The following is an 18,668-nucleotide window of genomic DNA, read 5'->3' as shown; positions in this document are numbered from 1 at the left end:
GATCTCACTGCCTCCGTTGACACAGAGACAAAGGCTCACCTGGCCATTGCTGGTGAAGGTGGTGTTGTCAAACAGGAAGTAGGCACCAAAGAAGAAGATAACAGCGTCAAACACACCCAGGCACGTCCAATAAAGGAAGACAGGCCAGCGGAGGAGGGAGTTCTTTGTGATGTCCCTGAGAACGTCAGGAAGAGAAAAAGAGCAGATGAGCAAAAAGCAACAAGCATTGTGTCATAAAGGTCACAGAAAAGATACTAATGATGTTTATTTTTCAGCAGAAGTGCTCCGACCTGTACAAGGAGGGGTCCCTCTTGAGTGTCTCCATGGTGAGGTGCTGCTCAACCAGGCTGTAGAGGAGGATGGGGAGTGAGGTGAAGCTGATGTTGTATAATGTCAAATAGGCGGTGTCGTACAGAGGCTGCAGAGAGACAATACAGACGGTATCAGATATCTGAAACTGTAAGGCCAGCAGAACAAGCTGAAAACATTGACATTAATTATCATCTTATAAAGTTGTCATCATGAGCATGTTTACAAGTGATTACCTAATCACAAATACAACAGTGTGGTTCTGGCTTTTTTTACAATTAAGTCCAGTATTCCGTCTCATTTTAACTCTGGTTTAGTCTCCACTAACTCCTGACTAAAATATCTGGTCCTTCACCTGCTAGATTCAGCTTTGTGACCAGCTGGTTGCTAACTTTGTCTGTGAGCCATTTGGTGCAGTGAACTGGGTTAATTAGAGCCACAATCAAGGTTGATGAGAATGGAGTTTGTGGGCCAAAAAAATCAAAACAATAGGCTAAAACAGGTGAAAATGCTCAGTAGAGGTGAGGGGAACAGCAGTAATAACTAAAGAGTGCTGCAGGAAAGAAGTATTTCTGTAAGCTGACCCAGAAGTTAGCATCACCTTGGTTCCCTCAACAAAAAAACAATGAGGTTTTTCCACTGGATTTTGGATTATTGCAGAAAATAAGCTATGTGGCGGACAAGAGTTTGTGATGCCTACACGTTTTGTTCAGCAACATAGCACAAATGAACACTACATTTATGATTTTTTAAAGCGTGAATGCAATCGGCAGAGGTAAAAACCTAACGTAAGCCTTCTTACATTACTAGTCTCTAACTGATGGTGCTTGTAAGCAGTGATGACGTTTGTAGTCTAATTTAGCCACTTGTTGGCAACCACCTTTTTAAAGACATGTACAAGCTTCAAAATTCACGAGTGGGGTATTAACTGGTGTATTTTATCTCGTAGAACAAAACATTAACATATTTTAAGTCTGTGTCAACCACAGACCTTATTTAAGGCATCTAACTAAAACAATAATTCAAAAACCCACTGACTTTGACACAAGGAAACTGGAGGTGTAAAAACGCTCACTAACTTCCAGGTTTTAGGACTCATTCCTGCAGAACTCTATACGCAGCTAGTTCAATGCATGACATGATGAGGATATGTAATCACAATATGAATAGCAGGCTGTGTACTTGCTGACTGGAGCCACAACTCGGTACCAAGTGGACTTACCTGCTGGGAGAATCCACAGAAGAACTGGTACAAGAACTGAGGGAAGATGAAGCATACATTCTGGAAAGATTTAACAGGAGAAAAAATAAACAAATGGAGAAAGTGATAAGCTTGTGACAAGTACACGTGAAGAGATTTGAAGAAATCTAAAAATGCTACAATCTACACATTTCTGTTTACGCAGAGATTGTGTGCTATAAGCTCACTGAGTGGGCCGCAAACAGCTGGCCTGCCAAAAGGAAAAAATGAATCAGTTGGCAGGGCACTGCTTGTTGTGGAAGCCGCCCACACTGATCATCATAGCCATGAATCCAGGAGAGAATGTTGCACCAGGGATTCATGAATCCGGTAATCTGTCAGAGTAGCTGCTAAAATCTGCTTCTTTGTAACTCAGTATTTCACTGGGAATTACGATAAAGTGATTAAAATGCGTGAGCCAGTGGAGCACACAATACATTTTTTCTTGTACCTTGTAGAAGAAGTACTGAACAAGTTCAGCAATTCGGATGTAATAGTAGTGGCCATGAACGAGTAGCATCTTCTTCAGGTGTTTGAACTTCGGGATGGCATAGTCGCTGTTCCTTGCTGCCTGTCGGCCCTCTTTACCCATGATGCCTTAAGGAGAAAAAAGGACAAAAGGCTGGTAACATGAAATCTGATCATTAATGCAAGAAAGCCTTGATTGTAACCAGAGAAGCTGGTTTTCTAACTATAGAGTCCAACTATTATACAATGTACCGTATATGGCCACTACATTGTTGTACGTGTTGGCAGATGTGCAAAAATAATACTATTTTAAAAAATTAGCTGGATATGTAAGGATTTTTTTGAATAAAGTTTTTTTTATATATATATATATATATGTAGTTAGAAACAGATTTTTTTATACATCAATGGATGATTTAAAAAAATAAGCCACTTATCACGGTGGTAAAATGAGCTCACCAATGCCCACATGTGCTTCCAAGATCATGCTGACATCGTTGGCCCCATCGCCGATGGCGAGGGTTATGGGGTGCTCCTTGGAAGCTTTAATTAGCTTCACAATCTGCAGAAACAAAAGCTTCAGTCACTGCCACTGTTTGTCAATGAGCAATGTGTCCGGAGTATTGTAAAGTGAAGTGCAGCTCTCTCACCTGTGCTTTCTGCAGCGGTGCCATGCGGCAGCAGAGCACAGCGCTACAGTTGCGACAGATCTCTAGAAAGATCTCTCTGTAGTTGCCAGAACCGGCTCCCTCCTGGTTGGGCTTTAGTACTGCCGACAGAGTGGCTCCGTCGATGATCAGACCAAAGTCGAGGCAGTCTACTGACAACCTGGAACAAAATATCATTATAGATCAGTCTGCTCTCTTGATATTCTACTGATTTGGTCATGTGTTAATATAATGTGTTATTGTGTGATATGTGGATCCACAGCATTCACCATGTGAATTGGTGTAAACACTGTGGAGCTGCAACGATTAGTAGAATAATTGTTGGGTTGTCTGTAAAGTGTCCTGAGATAACTTTTGTTATGATTTGGCACTGTAAATAAAATTGAATTAAATTACACCATAAAAAAAATTAGCAACTATTTTGATAAATTATTGTCTTATGCCATTTTTCAAGGTTGTGATGAAAAATAAACTGATGTTTCCAGATACTTGAATATTAAAATGTGCACCTTTTTCTTGTGTTACATTTAAGTAAATTGAATATCTTTAGTTTAAGGACTGCTGGTTAGACAAAACAAGGTATCTGTTAGTAATTGGGATGATACCTGTCCTCATGCATAATCTCATACCCAGAAATAGAGCGTTGTCGGAGAACCGTCCTGTTCAGTTCGAACAGAACATCATGCAGACTCTGCTCTTCTGTGCGTTTCTTGGTCAGCTCCAGGATCTGGGTGCTGCGACGGAACAGCTTGCTGGCGTAGCAGGTAGCCGCTGCCGTCTCCATCTTGTCCCCTGTCAGGACCCAAACTTTCATCCCGGCCTTGTGCAGTGACTCAATGGTGTCTGCAGCTTTCTCCTGGAGCCTGCGCATCAATAAGTCAATAAGTGTTTCAGCCTCCAGTGGGGTAGGTTAAAGCGTCCATCAAAACTTCAATCAATCAATTACCAACTGGTGATAACTTATCAATGCATGACCACCCCCTGTCCCTGCCCATCACCAGTTTATCTACAAGGAAGTCAAACTGTCAGGCAGCCGATCGATCCGTTAGAGAAAACTATACCCTGTAAGAGCTCAAACACAGCTTATTTTTTAACAGAGCTGAAAATAAAATGGAAAAAAAGGAAACAAAAAGGCAGAGCAGTAACGTCAGTGAGTCACCTATCCTGAATCTTTTTTAACCTCATGAGTCATTACAATACTTTGAAGATGGCTTCATGACTCATTAATCTTCCCCTCTGTCCCCCTGCTGCCGCACCATTTTTAAATCTTTCCCTTCTCCTCTCTCTCTCTCTCTCTCTCTCTCCATGGCGACTAACCTGTCCTCTACTGCTGTGGCGCCCAAAAGCACAAAGTCCCTCTCAATGATGTCGTAGGCCTGCGCCAGCATCTGCTCCCTGTCCTGCAGGGCCAGCTTAGCTTCGTTCAGGTGATGACACGCCTCCTGATACTCGGACTCTGACAGCCTTCGATAAGCGACACACAGAGTCCGCAGCCCCTCCTGCATTACAGTGAAGAAGAGAAAAGATGGAGAGTCATCATATAAGGATAAATAAATGCCTTTAATTGTGGAAATATCCCGGAGTGATATTTATTCCAAAACTGGCCTCATAAAATGTACCAGCAATCCCATTAGACATCTGCACCAGTGAAACTTACCACAGCATTCTGCTCCACCCGGGCTTTCACCTGCTCCACCTTCCCAGACACGACCCGAGGAAAAATGGACATGTCTGCCCCCTTACAGAACAGCAGGTATTCTCCTGAGATGAACAAAAACAAACAACATTTCAACCAACCTGTAAGAGCAATCTAGTGCTGATCATAGATTCGTATCATTCTAATTTTAAAATGGATGAATAGCATCAAGTTAATCTTACCGGAGCTTGACTTGACTATGACGCTCATTCTCCTCCTGACGGAGTCAAAGTTCAGTACATGGAGCAGCTCAAATCTGAAGGAGAGACATGAAGGGGGCTCTGTTAGTTAACGTTGTCATTTCTGTTCATATTTTATTTAATCTCCTTTATGGTTTTTTTGCCCAAAGTCTTATAATTGGAAGTAAAAATGAGTCCTCTTCAGACAAGCTTGGTTCTCTTCACATATTGTCCTTTTATTGTGTTGATGTAATAAAGAAGATACCAAAAAATAAAAGCAGAAAGCAGACAGGTATTCCAGGGTTTGATGGGTGGCTCATTGGCAAATAGCGTCTTCCAGAGACACCTGTACATCTGCAGCACAATGATGTTTGACAGTGCTTCAGGATTTCTTAGACATTTTATACCATCATTTCTAAAGTGAGTCAACTACATCAAGCGCCTCAACACATCCACTTCTAACTGAACGAGCCTCATTTCTGTTTTTAGTTATGAGAATTGTAGATGATCTTTAAACTTTCAAAAATGCAAACTGTAATTCAACTTAAGTGGACAAAAATACAGACAAAATTTCTCAAACTGAGGTTTGACATTTGCATTAAGTGAATCTTAGTATAGTAGTTTGTGCGCTCAACGACTCAGATTTCCTATAAATTGTGAAAAACAGCAAGTGTGAGAAATAACCTTTTGCCTTTCCATTCCCTGCAAAGTCTTCACATCTGCTGGATGCCACCCCCAGCTCCCCTGCTCCCTTAAAATAGCTCACTATTGACAGGCCACTGCAGAGAGTGATGGGGAGAGAGGGTGGATACACGAGCACTTCCTACAGATCAAAACACTAGACACTTTCCACAAAACCACTCTCTAATGGCATCTCGCTGCCTTTCATTCTTCGAGATCAGTCGGAGCGTTTTGATCTGATTGAGCAGTTTCTAAAAACAACCCCTCTGCCCACTCTTTTGTGGTTGTGGTGAGGGTTTTTTTGTATACTCTGTTAAACATGTAACACAATCCGAGAGCCCTTTTTCTCCAGGCAGCTGATGTATGACCACAACTCCATCAACAGAATTACTCCTGTGGTGTAACCACAACAGACATTAAACAGACCAACCTTTCAATTTCATCGTCTTTGTTGAGGATCTCCATGTGGTTGTCTTTCAGTCTCAGATAGGTGTAACCCAGCCTGGCGATAAGTGAGAGAAAAGAGTGGAAAGGAAGAAAGGATTCATCTTAAATGTCCCATATTTAAAAAAAACATGAGATTTTCATGTCTTTATTTATTATAAAGCAGGTCGAGGTGCTATATAAATACTGTGAACGTTTTAAAACGCTCGATCCACAGAGAAATGAACACAGCCCATATTCAGAAACAGTGCCCTTAAACGAGCAGTCAGGACTTTTTTACAGTTGTGCCGCACAACTATACTAAATATAGGTAGAAATTGCTGCTGCAGTGCTGTTACAGCCATTCCTCGTCAGAGGCTGAATACAAGTTTAATCAGACAGACAGTATGAGTAAAATAAAGTACTTTTTGCACATTAAAGCATAAACATGTTCTAGTAAAAACACAAAATACAAGTGTGAACCTTAAAATGAGCCTAATATTGGATCTTTAACTCTGAATTTCAATACAAGTTGTATACTATGAAGTATTAATCACTTGTATCACACTCAGAAAGGTGTTATGACGCATTTAGAGTAACCTGAGCACATGCACTACAGTTACGACAGAACTTCACATCTGTGAAAGCAATATGTGAGAGCAACGAACTGTGATTTGTGACATGTTGGACCATGTGTCTTATATGTGTCTAAGGCTACATGCAAAGCAAAAATAGCAGCTACCTAGTGTTTTACCAGGGATGTGCATTGGTTGCCAAATGATGCTGTATTGCAAGAAAAAAGAAAAAGCTCCTATGGCGTTTGAGGGTGCATGACTCAGAGCCTTTTCTTCTAGATTGCCCCCTAATAGTAGAACCCTGCAGCTTGATAATGACCATAACTTTTTCAGCATACAGAAAAAGTTATCCAGTCTTTTACGGTCAAGCAGTAGTCTGCTCTTCAATGCCTAAGTCAGTCTCCTGTCCTCAGTCTGATTTTGAGTGTGGCTCTTACTGAAGTCCAAATTGAAGTTTTTCTTAATGTCCCTGTGTGTGAAACTTCGGACAGCGATTGACAGCAAAATGATTTCCAACCAAATAACAAACACGATGAGTCATCAAAGTTTCATTTATCCCGGTCCCCTAAAACTGGAGGATTATTAATATTAAGTGTTTTTACGCTGTTCATCCTCAAGTTGAAGCTGAAAGTCTGAACCTTTTGTATTTCACATCCAATTTGCCAGAGTGCAGAGCCAACAAAACAATAGTAGACATTGCCTCATTACTTGAGCCTGGCAAAGTCATTTTGCAAATTGTGTGTTTTCAGTGTGTTTACCTTTTCATTCCCTCCACCAAAGCCACCTCATCCGGTGAGGAGGAGATGTAGAAGGAGGTGGGCCTGCCCTGGTGGATGCCCCTCTTGATGCCGTCCACCGTCTCCTCCTCCTTCACCTGCACCGTGTGACACAGACACAGCGCCCGAAAAAACAGATCCTCGTGTTCCTACAGACACAGAGCCGTACATTAAAATACTTTTAACCTTTTCTTTTATGAATGCAGCAGTATGGGGTATTTTTGAACTAAATTTCCCAGATTACGGCGCAATAAAGCAGCATATCCATAAAATCTTTTTCTGCACTTTAAGTTTTGGCAGGGACTCTTCTCTCTCTCTCTCTCTGGTCATCTGTGGTGGCTTCAGCTGCTCATGCTGACTACACAATTTTTCTTCTATTAGATCTAAATAAATCACTGTTGCCACTTCCAGAAGCGCAAGGCTCATCACTTTTCTGTGTACCAGAGGACCTTTTACATTGTAAGACACAGCAAACACTTAGGGTTTACAAAGAAAATGTCAAAGTGTTCATGTACCGGATATACAGGCTGTATCCTACTGTGTCAGCAAAACAGACATTTGGATGTATGAAAAGCGAGGCTGAGCGATCTGGCTAAAATCGTCTCTCCTGACAATGATCTGGTAATTTCATATCTTGATAATGATCTACTGTCTATCACAATATGGCGTGTTTTCTCATAATTCAGTAAATAGATAGTCTATATGAAGCAACCACATGGTGTAGCCTGTTTTTGTATACTCCTATGAAAATGAAAAGTGCTGAGCATTTTCTCATTTCATTAAGAATTAAGTGGGAAGATCAGAAAGTAAAACACTGCCTTAACGCAGCTCAGCCTGTTTTTTCAACATTGCGATAAAAATAATTTTGAAAAACATATACAATAAACATTTTTAAATTGTTTTGATGATATATGTCTTTCTTTTTCTGGGAGATATGTAAAAATGAGTATCTCAATATATCACAATATCTGCTCACGCATGTGGAATCAGGTTTTATGTAATCCAGTTGATGTTAATCGCATTGAACTATGTGGTTATGTAAAGTTTGATAAAACCAAAATTGCATTTTTTCAAATGATATTCCCTCAGGAATTTAAGAGAACATTTTCTGAGAAGTTTGAGTGTATGTGCTTGCTATCGTTAATTTAGACAAGGTACCAAACACAAAATCTCATTGTTTTTTTCACAATACAGATCCCATTGAAAGATGATTCATTATCATATTTAATTATTGCACAGCCCTATGAACATGTCAGAGATAATAACTTTAATGGTCTTCCTGCCTCACAATCTTTCTCAAACTCAAATATGTTAAAACTTTTCTTTACCCTCCATTATTCAGTAGCAGAGATAGTACAGCCAAGAGTCTATTCAGGCTGGATTTAGAAGTGTGTTTGACTTTGTCAAACACAAATACTTACTCTCCTGTATCCTCCAGGTGAGGAGTCAATCATGTCTATACTGGAGGCAGCGCTGAGGATTTGGCCGTTGCAGATGGCATGCGGGATGTACACGTTCCCATCGACGCAGCATTCAATAAATTCCATGTTGTTCTCAGTGAGAGTGCCTGTCTTATCAGTAAACACGTACTCCACCTGGGAGGGAAGGAAGGGAAAGGGTAGGGCAAGGGCACGTCTGCAAATAGTTTGAATGTAGATGCCGTATGCAAACGTGTGCTTTTATATACCTGTCCCAGTTCTTCATTTAGGTCGGAGGTGTTGACCTGAGCTCCCTCTCCCAGCTCTTCGTCGAACATTTCCTCATCCCAGGTGATAAAATAGGAGCCTAGGAATTTCTGCATCTCCACCGTCACATACATGGACACTGGGATGATGTAATTAAATAAGACCATGAAAGCCAGGAAGTCTGTGAATGCTCGGATAACCTGAAGAAGGGAGGAAGAAACACAACAGCTATGAAGTTCTAGGGAAGTGAGATTATGCACCTGGGTGTTAAGACTTTGTTTTGCAGTTAAAGGTTGATGAACAGACCATGTGGCGTTGGCGCTCATTCTCAGTCCTGTGGTTGTACCAGGGCTCGTCTCGGTCCGGAGACCACTGCCAAGCGTATTTCAGAACAGTGTTTATCACCGCTTTACTGATCAGGATGCACAGGTACACTATCAGAAAGGCATTCATTGACCTGCAGAGAGACGGAGTAAAGATCAGGGGAGGAGATAGGAAATGTACCAGTCAAGCTATAAATTTAATTCATGCAGTTCAAAGAGTTGAGACATTGATCGTACTTTTCTACAGCGGAGCGCTTCTGAGATTTAGACTGGTAATTAAGCGCCATCTTAGTCTCCATACCAGTGTAGACTGCAACAGCTGAGGGGAGAGAAAGCACTGAGCTGTCAAGACAAAAACAACATCAACCTTTCCTCTAACTTAGCTCAAACATTTAAGACATTAAACAGAGTGAATCCACATGTTACTACCGTAAATATGTTGTGTGTTCTTCAGTGTGGCTCCTCTAAGGAGCAAATTCTCAGCCCCAAGTGGTCTGCAAGAATGAAACAGAATCCTTGGCTCTTTATTTCAGAAAAACCATTAAAGACATTTGATTCATTGAGAAAAAGGGTAAGACCTTGTGAATAAAAGGTATACCCAAGAACTAAAGATAGTATGTGCCTACTATAAAAAGTACTCACCTAGCCACAGGCTCTTCTCTGTCCTTGTAAATGTTAATGCGTCCTACAAATCTGAAAAAAAAAGTTGCAGCAAATAACATCAGGGGAAAGAAACACGGGGAGAGCAGCTTCTAAAGAGGTTGTGGATGATAATAAGTATATACACAGATGCATCAGTGAGCGTGTGTCACACTCACTTGTAGAGGTCAGGCTGTGGTTGTTCACATTCAATAGTGGCATGAAGCGAATCCACCTCCTGCTCTGTTCTAAAGGCCATGGTATCTTGTACAGCATAATAGGTCTGAGATAGAAAGGTGGAGGAAGGGGGGAAGATGAAGAAGAAGACGAGGACAACAGATGAAAATGTCACCCGCAGCCACTAATGAGAGCAGGGTTCATTTGACTCCCCAGTCTGGCTTCGAGCAGATTTTCTAAATGACTGGGTCGAGCCAGCGAGGTGAGCTGTCAAAGATCGCTCTGTAGGTCAGCAGAGGACAGCATGCTGGGATGGTAAGCACATCAGAGGGTCACTCCGGGGGCGTGTATGTATAAGGAGAGTGGGTGGTGTACTCTACCATACGCTGTGGGATCTGCACGTGTGTGTGTGCGCTCAGCCATGCGTATGGTCATGTGAGTGACATCAGTGAACATCAGAGAAAGGGAAATGTGAAATGCCATGTTTGACGGTATCGCTATGCATTTGTCTGAGTCCCTGTGTTGATTGATAAGTACTGTATAGGGCTGCAACTAACAATTATTTTCATTATCGATTAATCCGCTGATTAGAATCTGGATTGTTGTCAGAAATTTCAGAAAATAAGAAGTTAAAACATATTGAATCAAAATGCTGCACTGGTCCTGGCACCTTGTGACTGGACTCCCCGTCCAGGCTGGTAGTGGTGACGTAGCAGGTCCCATCATGGCGGCTGGAGGAGAGCAGGATGAGGTCGCAGGGAAACGTTTCGTCCTCCCTCACCACGACAATGTCCCCCACCTGACAGAGCAAGGACACACACGTCACACACCCTGTAACAGCTTTCACGTCACACACCCCGTAACAGCTTTCACGTCAATAATAAATGCATATTTTTACCAGAGCTTTGGGTTAACACAGACAGTAAAAGATAAACAGACAGACCTGCGGGTAATCGTCTGCTCATCCTTTACCATTCTTTTTTTTTTTTATTATTTCCCAAAGGATTGAGAAGTTGCATAACAGATTATGTGAGCGGAGCAGCTTAAGCTCTGATAAATCCCATCTCCACGGTGACCATACACATGACACAAGCTCTCTGATTTTGAATGATTAATATATTCATCATTATTCCTGCTCCCAATTCACACTCTAATCCTCTCTGATCTACGGTGGTGAGAAACACTGGTACAGAAAAGGGTAACGGAACAAGACAGCATGAGATTTTCAGTCTTAAAATGTCTTTCTGCCATGACAACACAAACTGTGAGATTCTGTAACCTTTAAGGCCGGCCAGCTGTGGTGAAGTCTTATTCTAAGATGACACTCAACGTCCCACCCTATCTCTGTGCGCTCGACAGGAGGCGTAGATGCAGCAGAAATGAGATTTACGTATTGGTGAAACAAGACAAACATATCGTATGTGCTGAGATAGACTCATGTTATGTTGTTTGACACTTCTGTTTTCATTCCCACCAAAATGATGTAAGATGAATATCAGCAGCGTAATATGCCAACTCAGTGAAGCTGGTTCATGATTTTCCAAAGAAATCTTCCCCCCTACACCTGCTACAAGGAATAGGGCTACTGAATAAAACGAAACAATATTAATGGACGTCTTATTTACCGTACTCTATCATCCTGCTGCCATTCTTGCTGCTGTATTATGCCGAGTGCTCTCCAGAAAAAGTAGCATTGAGGGGATTATCTCCCTTTCTGCAGTCTTTTTGTGGGTACGCAGTACAAAAGTGTCCAAGCCTGTGAACCAGCCGAATCTTCCAAGCTCATGTTTCATTTGCTCTGTGAGATGCTTCTCGCCCCCCCCTCACATTCAGACAGATTTGCAGCAGCTTGATATCTGACGGGCCAATCACAACCGTTTATCTCAAGATGAGTGGGTTTGAAAGATGACTGACACAAGGTGGTCACAATAACAGAATTTGAATTTTAAACTTGATACAATACTAGTACAAAAAACAATACTCGATAACTCTTTCGATATCACGGCGATATTTTTTGTTTTGCTGAAATTGTCACTATATCCTGACAGCACAATGAGACAGATGATGTGTGAAAAAGTAATGTTGCTGTGTCTGTGTGCTCCTAATGTCATCTGCTAGATCCACCGTGCCTGACCAACAGCGGCAGCGTCAATGACTGCTCATGATCTCTGGTCAAACTATGGTACTAGGCAACACAAATCAAATTTGAATCAAGATTATGTTACTGTAGTGCCTATTTCTCACATAAGTGTTTTCAGAGACATATTTTAGTTTACCGCTTCTGTAAAATCTTAAAGTTTGTCCAGCTGGTCAGCTGTGCTTGGTTTTGGTCTCGCCTTGCTTGACTTTGGTTGTAGGCCTATCAAATTGCATCCAGAAGCCTTTTGATCTGCATTGTTGATAACCTCCATTGGAAATCGAAAATGAACTGAAAGGTTCCAGATTAATCAACATTTGCTAATTAGTCAGGAGATGCCAGGCTTACAGGCTCCATCAGGAACAATAAAAACGACTACATATATACATATACATACTACGTATATAGAAAGGCCATAACATTGCAAATAATATTGGATGTTATTGCCAAAAAACTGCTGGCCATAAATGTGAAAATTTGTTTTGATATAAGTCTAATAGATTATAAGACATTTTCAGGCTTAAGGCACGATACCAAACAGTGATCTGCTGTTGCATCAGAATGACATAAGAGAACATCACGGGATGACGAAAGGAACATCCTAACTTATGAAATACATGTGTCCTATTCATTTTCTCAGGGAGACACTTGCGTGGTACACCAGGGGACACTATAATTGTCCCTCTACTACAGTTCCAGTGCAATTAATTGGTGGGAAAGACAAGAGAGAGTAAGAGAGGAAAGAAAAAATGTTAGAGAGAAATAGAAGTGGGGAGGTGTTTGAGACAGTTATAGAAAGAGTGAGCTATGCAGCAGTACTGAAGTGCTGCTTTGTGGTGCCTCAGGTGCTATACTGCTCTAATGAGGCCATTCTTACCCGTAGCTTGTGGCTCTGTGTCCTCACCACCTTCCTCTGCTGCACCACGTCTACCGGACACTCGTTTATAGAGCAGTCAGCCTTGTGTCTGAGCCAGTCCTCGTAGCCCTGAAAGAGCAAGAGGGAAGCGGGGAGAGAGAGGGGGATAGAGAACAAGGATTTTAAGAGAAAGGGAAGAAAAAGCCAATGTATTTGTTGGTAAGGGGGAAACAGTAAATATAGATTATTGTGCAGAGAAAATTGGGGACAGAGCATAATATGAAACCAAGAGGGGGAGAGGTGAAAGTCAGACATTGTCATTAATTAGCATTGTGCTCCCTGAGCTTGGTGACCTGTTTCCTGGAATCCTAGCCAACACTTCATGTTTTAGATTTATGTCCCAGCAAAGCTTAGGCTTCCTTAGCCAGAACAGCTCTATCTATCACTGATAGTACCCCATCCCTCAGGAGGATGCATCTCCCAGGGGCATGGGATCCTCAGCTAGAGTGATTAACAGAGGAGACCATTCATTATCATATTTCTCACATCACCAGACATATTCAATGGCATGTCCTTTGGCTGAGGGAGGAATGTGTATATACAGATAATAGAGCAGCTGATTGGTGGAGAGAGATAGAGAGAGAGAGTGTGTGTGTGTGTGTGTGTGTGTGTGTGTGTGTGTGTGTGTGTGTGTGTGTGTGTGTGTGTGTGTGTGTGTGTGTGTGTGTGTGTGTGTGTGTGTGTGTGTGTGTGCATTAGAGGCCGGGAGTTTGGGTATGAGCCGGGATCGTTGCGGCCAATATTTGCGAGCATGTTTGTGTGTGTCCTACCTGTTTTATTGCGGTGACAGTGATAACAAAGAAGAGGGGCAGGCCGCTGGTGACTGGGCTGGTGGGGGTGTCGATGATAAGCTGCGAGGGAGAGGAAGAGTAGGAGGAAGGGGGTAGGGGGGAGGAGAAGGGGGAGGATGCCAAGTAATGCAACACTGAGTAAGAAAGTGCGGCAAAGCTCCTATAATAAGGAATCAAGCATCAATCTGGCAACATTATAGTATCCAAGTAATCACATTTTGTTTGATTTCTTTCATCTACACTTACAGGAAAGAAAAAAAAACATCCTGGGATCAGTAACTTTTTTTTTTTTATGTTTCTCTCTGTTCAGCAACAAGTCGAGCCAAGTAGGACCTTTTCAATCCACAAAAAGAAAAGAGGAGTTCAAACATCACTGCTGTGTGCCATGCCCAGTTTGTCCCATTAAGAAGGTGTAGTATTTCACATGCTACTGACAAAACATACAAAGACTGCAGCTGTGGCCATGTTGCATTCTGGTCTACTAAGGCCACTGTTGGAAAATAAACTGTTGTACCCTCCTCCTCCTCCTCCTCTTCTATGATGAGTTTGTCCTTGCATGATTATTTAACATTTGGTGCAATATAGTGGCTCAAGGAACAAGGTGCTTCGTTTTGAATCTGATTCAGAAAGACACTGAGCAGAACAGCAGGACAATATGATGTTACAAAATTATAAATATGTTGATTATCCCCATCCAGGTAAGCTCAGACACAGGTGCAGGATTTATATGTTAATATTAGTAAACGCTCTTATTTTGAAATCAGGGAATTGGTTACTGTTATGTATGTCTATGAAGATTGAAACTCATGAATAAAGGTTTTCTTCTGTTTCCAAGGTTTACCGACTTCTTAAATGTAGTGACTATTAAATGAACCGCCATGAACTTTGGTGCAGGGTCAGACACCGATGCTCCACCTAAAGTCAAATAACTGATCAAATAACTAGTAAGACATTCTGCACCAACAAATCTTCAATAATCCTAATGTTTGCAAATTTGCACCACATACATTTTAAACTTTCTTACTGAAAATAATCAGCAATCCAATCTACACTATTTAGTTACCTGGGAATATCTTGATGCAAAGTCATGGCACTTTTATTGAAATTAGGCCAGTGTTGGGTATTCAAAAAATAAAGCACACAGAAATATTTTTTTCCGTTTCTTAGTTTTTGTTTAAACAAACAGACAACTGGGAGAGTATTTCATTGGAGCTTCAGTGTTGTGCTTTTAGAATAAACAAAGACTACGATATTTATCATGAAAATCTCACCTGGACCAGAAAGATGACCAAGAAGTAGAAGTTAGCGATTCTTCTGAACTGCTCAAACAAATTCTTGGGAATGAAGTTCCAGAAGGTGTACTGTGGGACACAGTGACAGCAGAATTACTATCCCGCACATAAAAAAACAGAAAGGAAAACAACGGCACATCATCATCCGACGCCTCTGGCCAGAGAAACGGTGATGTGCAGTTTAATGAATACAGGTAAAGTGAAATGTGTCATGGCCACAAAAGAGATTGCATGTTTGTCTAAAAACGGTTTGAAACAAAAGAACATGTTACGCCTCTGACTCAGGGGGCTGTGGCTCGCTCACCTTGGAGGAGACAATGCGGTTGTCCGGGTAACGCTGAGGGATGTAGGCCTCAGCTCCCGGAGGAGGTTCTTTATGCCCGATGTACACCGTCCGAGTGTCCACCCAGATCTCCTCCCCGACACACTGACGGAGATAGTTACAGTTATAAATAGCAACACAGGTAGAGAGAAAAATGGGGTTAAATCACATTGTTCAGCCTTGATAATGTGCTTGTTTATAACACAAGGTATTTACTATCATTATGGAATATAATACCACTTCTATTCATGACACCGCCCTCACAAACACTTTAGTGTAATACCCCAAATCTCCTTACAACCATTCTTTTACTAAACTCATTACAAAGTATTTTTAAGTTGTGTTGCTTCATTTGCACCATAAGTCAGGTACGCCAAATTGTACTTGATGTAAAAGAGATAGATTTTGTTCTTAGCACTAAAAACACTAATGCTGAAATATTTAATCAATTAATTGACAAATTAATCTAATCCTAATTGAAGTTGTTTATCAAGCAAAAATGCCAAAAATTCAATAGTTTCAGCTTCTGAGTATAGTGATTGGAAACTGAGATGGATATTTATCCTTATTTGTGGCGATAAATAGACTATGATTAAATGAAAAAAAAATCCACAGATTATTTTTAAATGATGAAAGTTGTAGCCCTAAACAACAACAAACCAAAGTTAAAATGAATGAAGGATGAATTACGAAAAAGCTTGCCTGACTGTCCTGGATTAAACAGTGCAGTCAATAATGTTACATAAGACTCTTACAGTCACTACTTTTAACACACAACATCACAGGCAAGAGCGACCAACTGAAAGATGAGTGTATGTTTGTTGATGTGTGTGGATGTGGGCTCGGCTCTGAGTCACACAAGTGTGGATTCGTCATTTATCTTTCCATTTCTTCCTGCAGGAGCTCTCTGCAGTCTGCACTCCACTCCCTCCTCCGATTACTCGTCCACACAGAAGACAACTTGATACAAAATAATGAAAGCACATTGGATCCTGTGCTTATGCAAACCTTCATCTCAGTTCATCTCTCACCTATATTATATCTAAGTAACTTCCTTGGGGACTAACAGAGTGCATTCTGGGAGTATTTTTTCAAGGTGTCCCTCATCATCAAACACTATTGTGGAAGAAAGGGAGCTCCCCAGGAAAAACAAAAGTCAAGTGAGCCCAGCGTTCAGCAGTTTGGTTCCATCTGGCTTTCTACATGGCTCCTAATGCTTTGGCGTGAGTGGGCAGTGTGAGCGTAGCCTTTGGCAAAGCAGCACGCCTGACACAGCTCAAAGAAGAAGCGTTGACTATTAGGAAAAAGTTCTGGAACAAGCACTTCAGTGGAGGCAGCGCTTCACTGCTTAAAATGTCCTCAACGTTTTTGGCAGAGATGTAGCTCATCACTGCCAAAGACCAAATCTTTTATTGTTCATAGCCCACGCGTCTCCTCAGTAACCTTGCAGATTCAAATCCATAAGTTTTAAAAACTTTACCGCTATAAACTTACATCATTAAGTTTGAGTTTAAGAAGGCTAATGTAAAAGCTCAGAGTCACCGATCTAAACTTATCCACAGTGATCAACAGGCGCTTGGCAGTGGGATAAAAATAGACACGGAGCGACAGAGCGCACAGTGTCAGCCGACTTGAGACCCCTCCAAAACATTAGGGGGGCAACGACCCAGAGAGAGACAGTGAAATGGAAAATGAGGTGGAAAAAGAGTAGAAGATTCAAGTGGAGGAGGAGACTGAGGAGGACTAAAGACTCAAATGGTGAAAAAAGGCAACGAGGAGGGAGGGAAAATGTGTTAAAAAAGTAAGACTGATTAACAGGGCGAGAGGGTTAAAAAAGAATTTAAAAGTTGAGACATTAACCCGAATGATGTAGCTTATCTAATTTAGTAATTATTTTGGTAAAGGGTAACTGACCTAACCAAACAGTTAAAAACACACACCCTGTCATAGGGATGTAGAGTGTAATACTGGTCTTACAATAACAGTGTAATGAACAGTGTAAAGAATAACTCCCTTGGCTCTTTTCCTCAAACAGGACTTGTTTGTACAGGACAAATGTTACAACCCCCTTTTTTCTTTCCCCATACCGATACCTGAACTTGCGTATTGGACGGTACCGAGTGTTGATCTGATACCAGTGCGTTATAATATATAATTGAAAGTACAAACATACATCAACGTACATTTTTTCGGGGCTCGGGGGCATTTATGATACTGGTATTGCTATTGGAACAACTTTGATGTCAGCCAGCCAAAATGATCCTATTAATACTCAAAAATAATTTTTTATTGTGTAAATCGTAATAATAATTATACCAACAGATTGATGGTTTTTGCCAATAATTGTTGTTCTCATGTAAATAATTGTAATCATTTTTCTCATAGTTTCTCTGAAAGTGATAAGTAATGCATTACAGTGGAACACGGTTCATTGTTTTGAAAGTGATTTAGAGTATTTCACATCATGGGATTTTACCTATATTACGTTATATTGTGATTTACGTCCATATCAAAGAATTACCTTATATGGGCTGCAACCAACAATTATTTCCATCATCAATTAATCTAACCTGCCTGAAGTTCAATGTGACGTCTTTCATCCAACAAACAAAAGCCAGGATATACAGGTTTAAGTGACAAAAAAAGCATCAAATCCTGACATACAGTACTGTACGAGAAGATGGAACCAGATTTTTTTTAAGTTAAGTTAAAACCTGATTTATCCCCAGCGAAATTGTGGTTCAGCAGTTGTAGTACAAAGTCAGAAAGAGTGCAAATAAATAAGTTGAGAAATCAATGTACACAATGCCAGATATGCAAACAGATTCAAGGTAAGTGTCATGAAGATAGTAATAACGGTTACCATTAAGGTGCAAATTCAAAATATACACATGCCACGAGTCAACTGGTAAACGTTTTTGTCTGATAAATTACTGAAAAGATTATTCATTCATTCATCTTCAACCGCTTATCCCGGGGTCGGGGTCGCGGGGGGTGCTGGAGTCGATCCCAGCTGACATCGGGCGTTTGGCGGGGTACACCCTGGATAGGACGTCAGTCTATCACAGGGCACATAGAGACGAACAGAGACAGACAACCATTCACACCTACGGGCAATTTTGTAGAGTCATCAATTAACCTAACACGTGCATGTCTTTGGATTGTGGGAGGAAACCGGAGGAAACCCACGCAGACACGGGGAGAACATGCAAACTCCACACAGAAGGGCCCCAGTCAGGATGCGAACCGACAGTGCTAACCACTATACCACCGTGCAGCCCTGAAAAGATAGATCAATTATAAAAAATAGTTGCAGAGTAATTTTTTTGTCAATCCACTAGTTAATAAATCCTTATTAATATCCTGATTAT

At 41.2% G+C, this 18,668-nt stretch overlaps 1 protein-coding gene across 3 annotated transcripts in view; it reads right to left on the bottom strand.

The window, feature by feature from the left end:
- The window catches only part of LOC310953280 (phospholipid-transporting ATPase IH-like), a 34,046-nt gene that overhangs the window by 8,232 nt on the left and 7,146 nt on the right, over positions 1 to 18,668 (bottom strand). For all 3 annotated transcript variants that reach the window (XM_083922249.1, XM_083922247.1, XM_083922248.1), the window contains exons 2-25: positions 15,280 to 15,402; positions 14,955 to 15,044; positions 13,663 to 13,743; positions 12,854 to 12,961; positions 10,510 to 10,638; positions 9,842 to 9,945; positions 9,666 to 9,716; positions 9,453 to 9,517; positions 9,261 to 9,342; positions 9,007 to 9,157; positions 8,703 to 8,900; positions 8,437 to 8,610; positions 6,998 to 7,164; positions 5,672 to 5,743; positions 4,564 to 4,637; positions 4,343 to 4,446; positions 4,003 to 4,184; positions 3,315 to 3,548; positions 2,668 to 2,845; positions 2,477 to 2,579; positions 2,001 to 2,146; positions 1,532 to 1,591; positions 291 to 418; positions 40 to 175 (exon numbers count right to left, since the gene is read on the bottom strand). In XM_083922249.1, the coding sequence (XP_083778375.1) occupies positions 40 to 175; positions 291 to 418; positions 1,532 to 1,591; positions 2,001 to 2,146; positions 2,477 to 2,579; positions 2,668 to 2,845; positions 3,315 to 3,548; positions 4,003 to 4,184; positions 4,343 to 4,446; positions 4,564 to 4,637; positions 5,672 to 5,743; positions 6,998 to 7,164; positions 8,437 to 8,610; positions 8,703 to 8,900; positions 9,007 to 9,157; positions 9,261 to 9,342; positions 9,453 to 9,517; positions 9,666 to 9,716; positions 9,842 to 9,945; positions 10,510 to 10,638; positions 12,854 to 12,961; positions 13,663 to 13,743; positions 14,955 to 15,044; positions 15,280 to 15,402 (2,940 nt within the window). The remainder of the gene's footprint in view (positions 1 to 39; positions 176 to 290; positions 419 to 1,531; positions 1,592 to 2,000; positions 2,147 to 2,476; positions 2,580 to 2,667; positions 2,846 to 3,314; positions 3,549 to 4,002; positions 4,185 to 4,342; positions 4,447 to 4,563; positions 4,638 to 5,671; positions 5,744 to 6,997; positions 7,165 to 8,436; positions 8,611 to 8,702; positions 8,901 to 9,006; positions 9,158 to 9,260; positions 9,343 to 9,452; positions 9,518 to 9,665; positions 9,717 to 9,841; positions 9,946 to 10,509; positions 10,639 to 12,853; positions 12,962 to 13,662; positions 13,744 to 14,954; positions 15,045 to 15,279; positions 15,403 to 18,668) is intronic.

The sequence above is a fragment of the Echiichthys vipera genome (genome assembly GCF_963691815.1).
Source record: "Echiichthys vipera genome assembly, chromosome: 10".
Lineage (NCBI taxonomy): Eukaryota > Metazoa > Chordata > Actinopteri > Perciformes > Trachinidae > Echiichthys > Echiichthys vipera.
The sequence above is the reverse complement of the archived record's forward strand: the minus strand, read 5'-3'. Positions and strand labels throughout refer to the sequence as shown.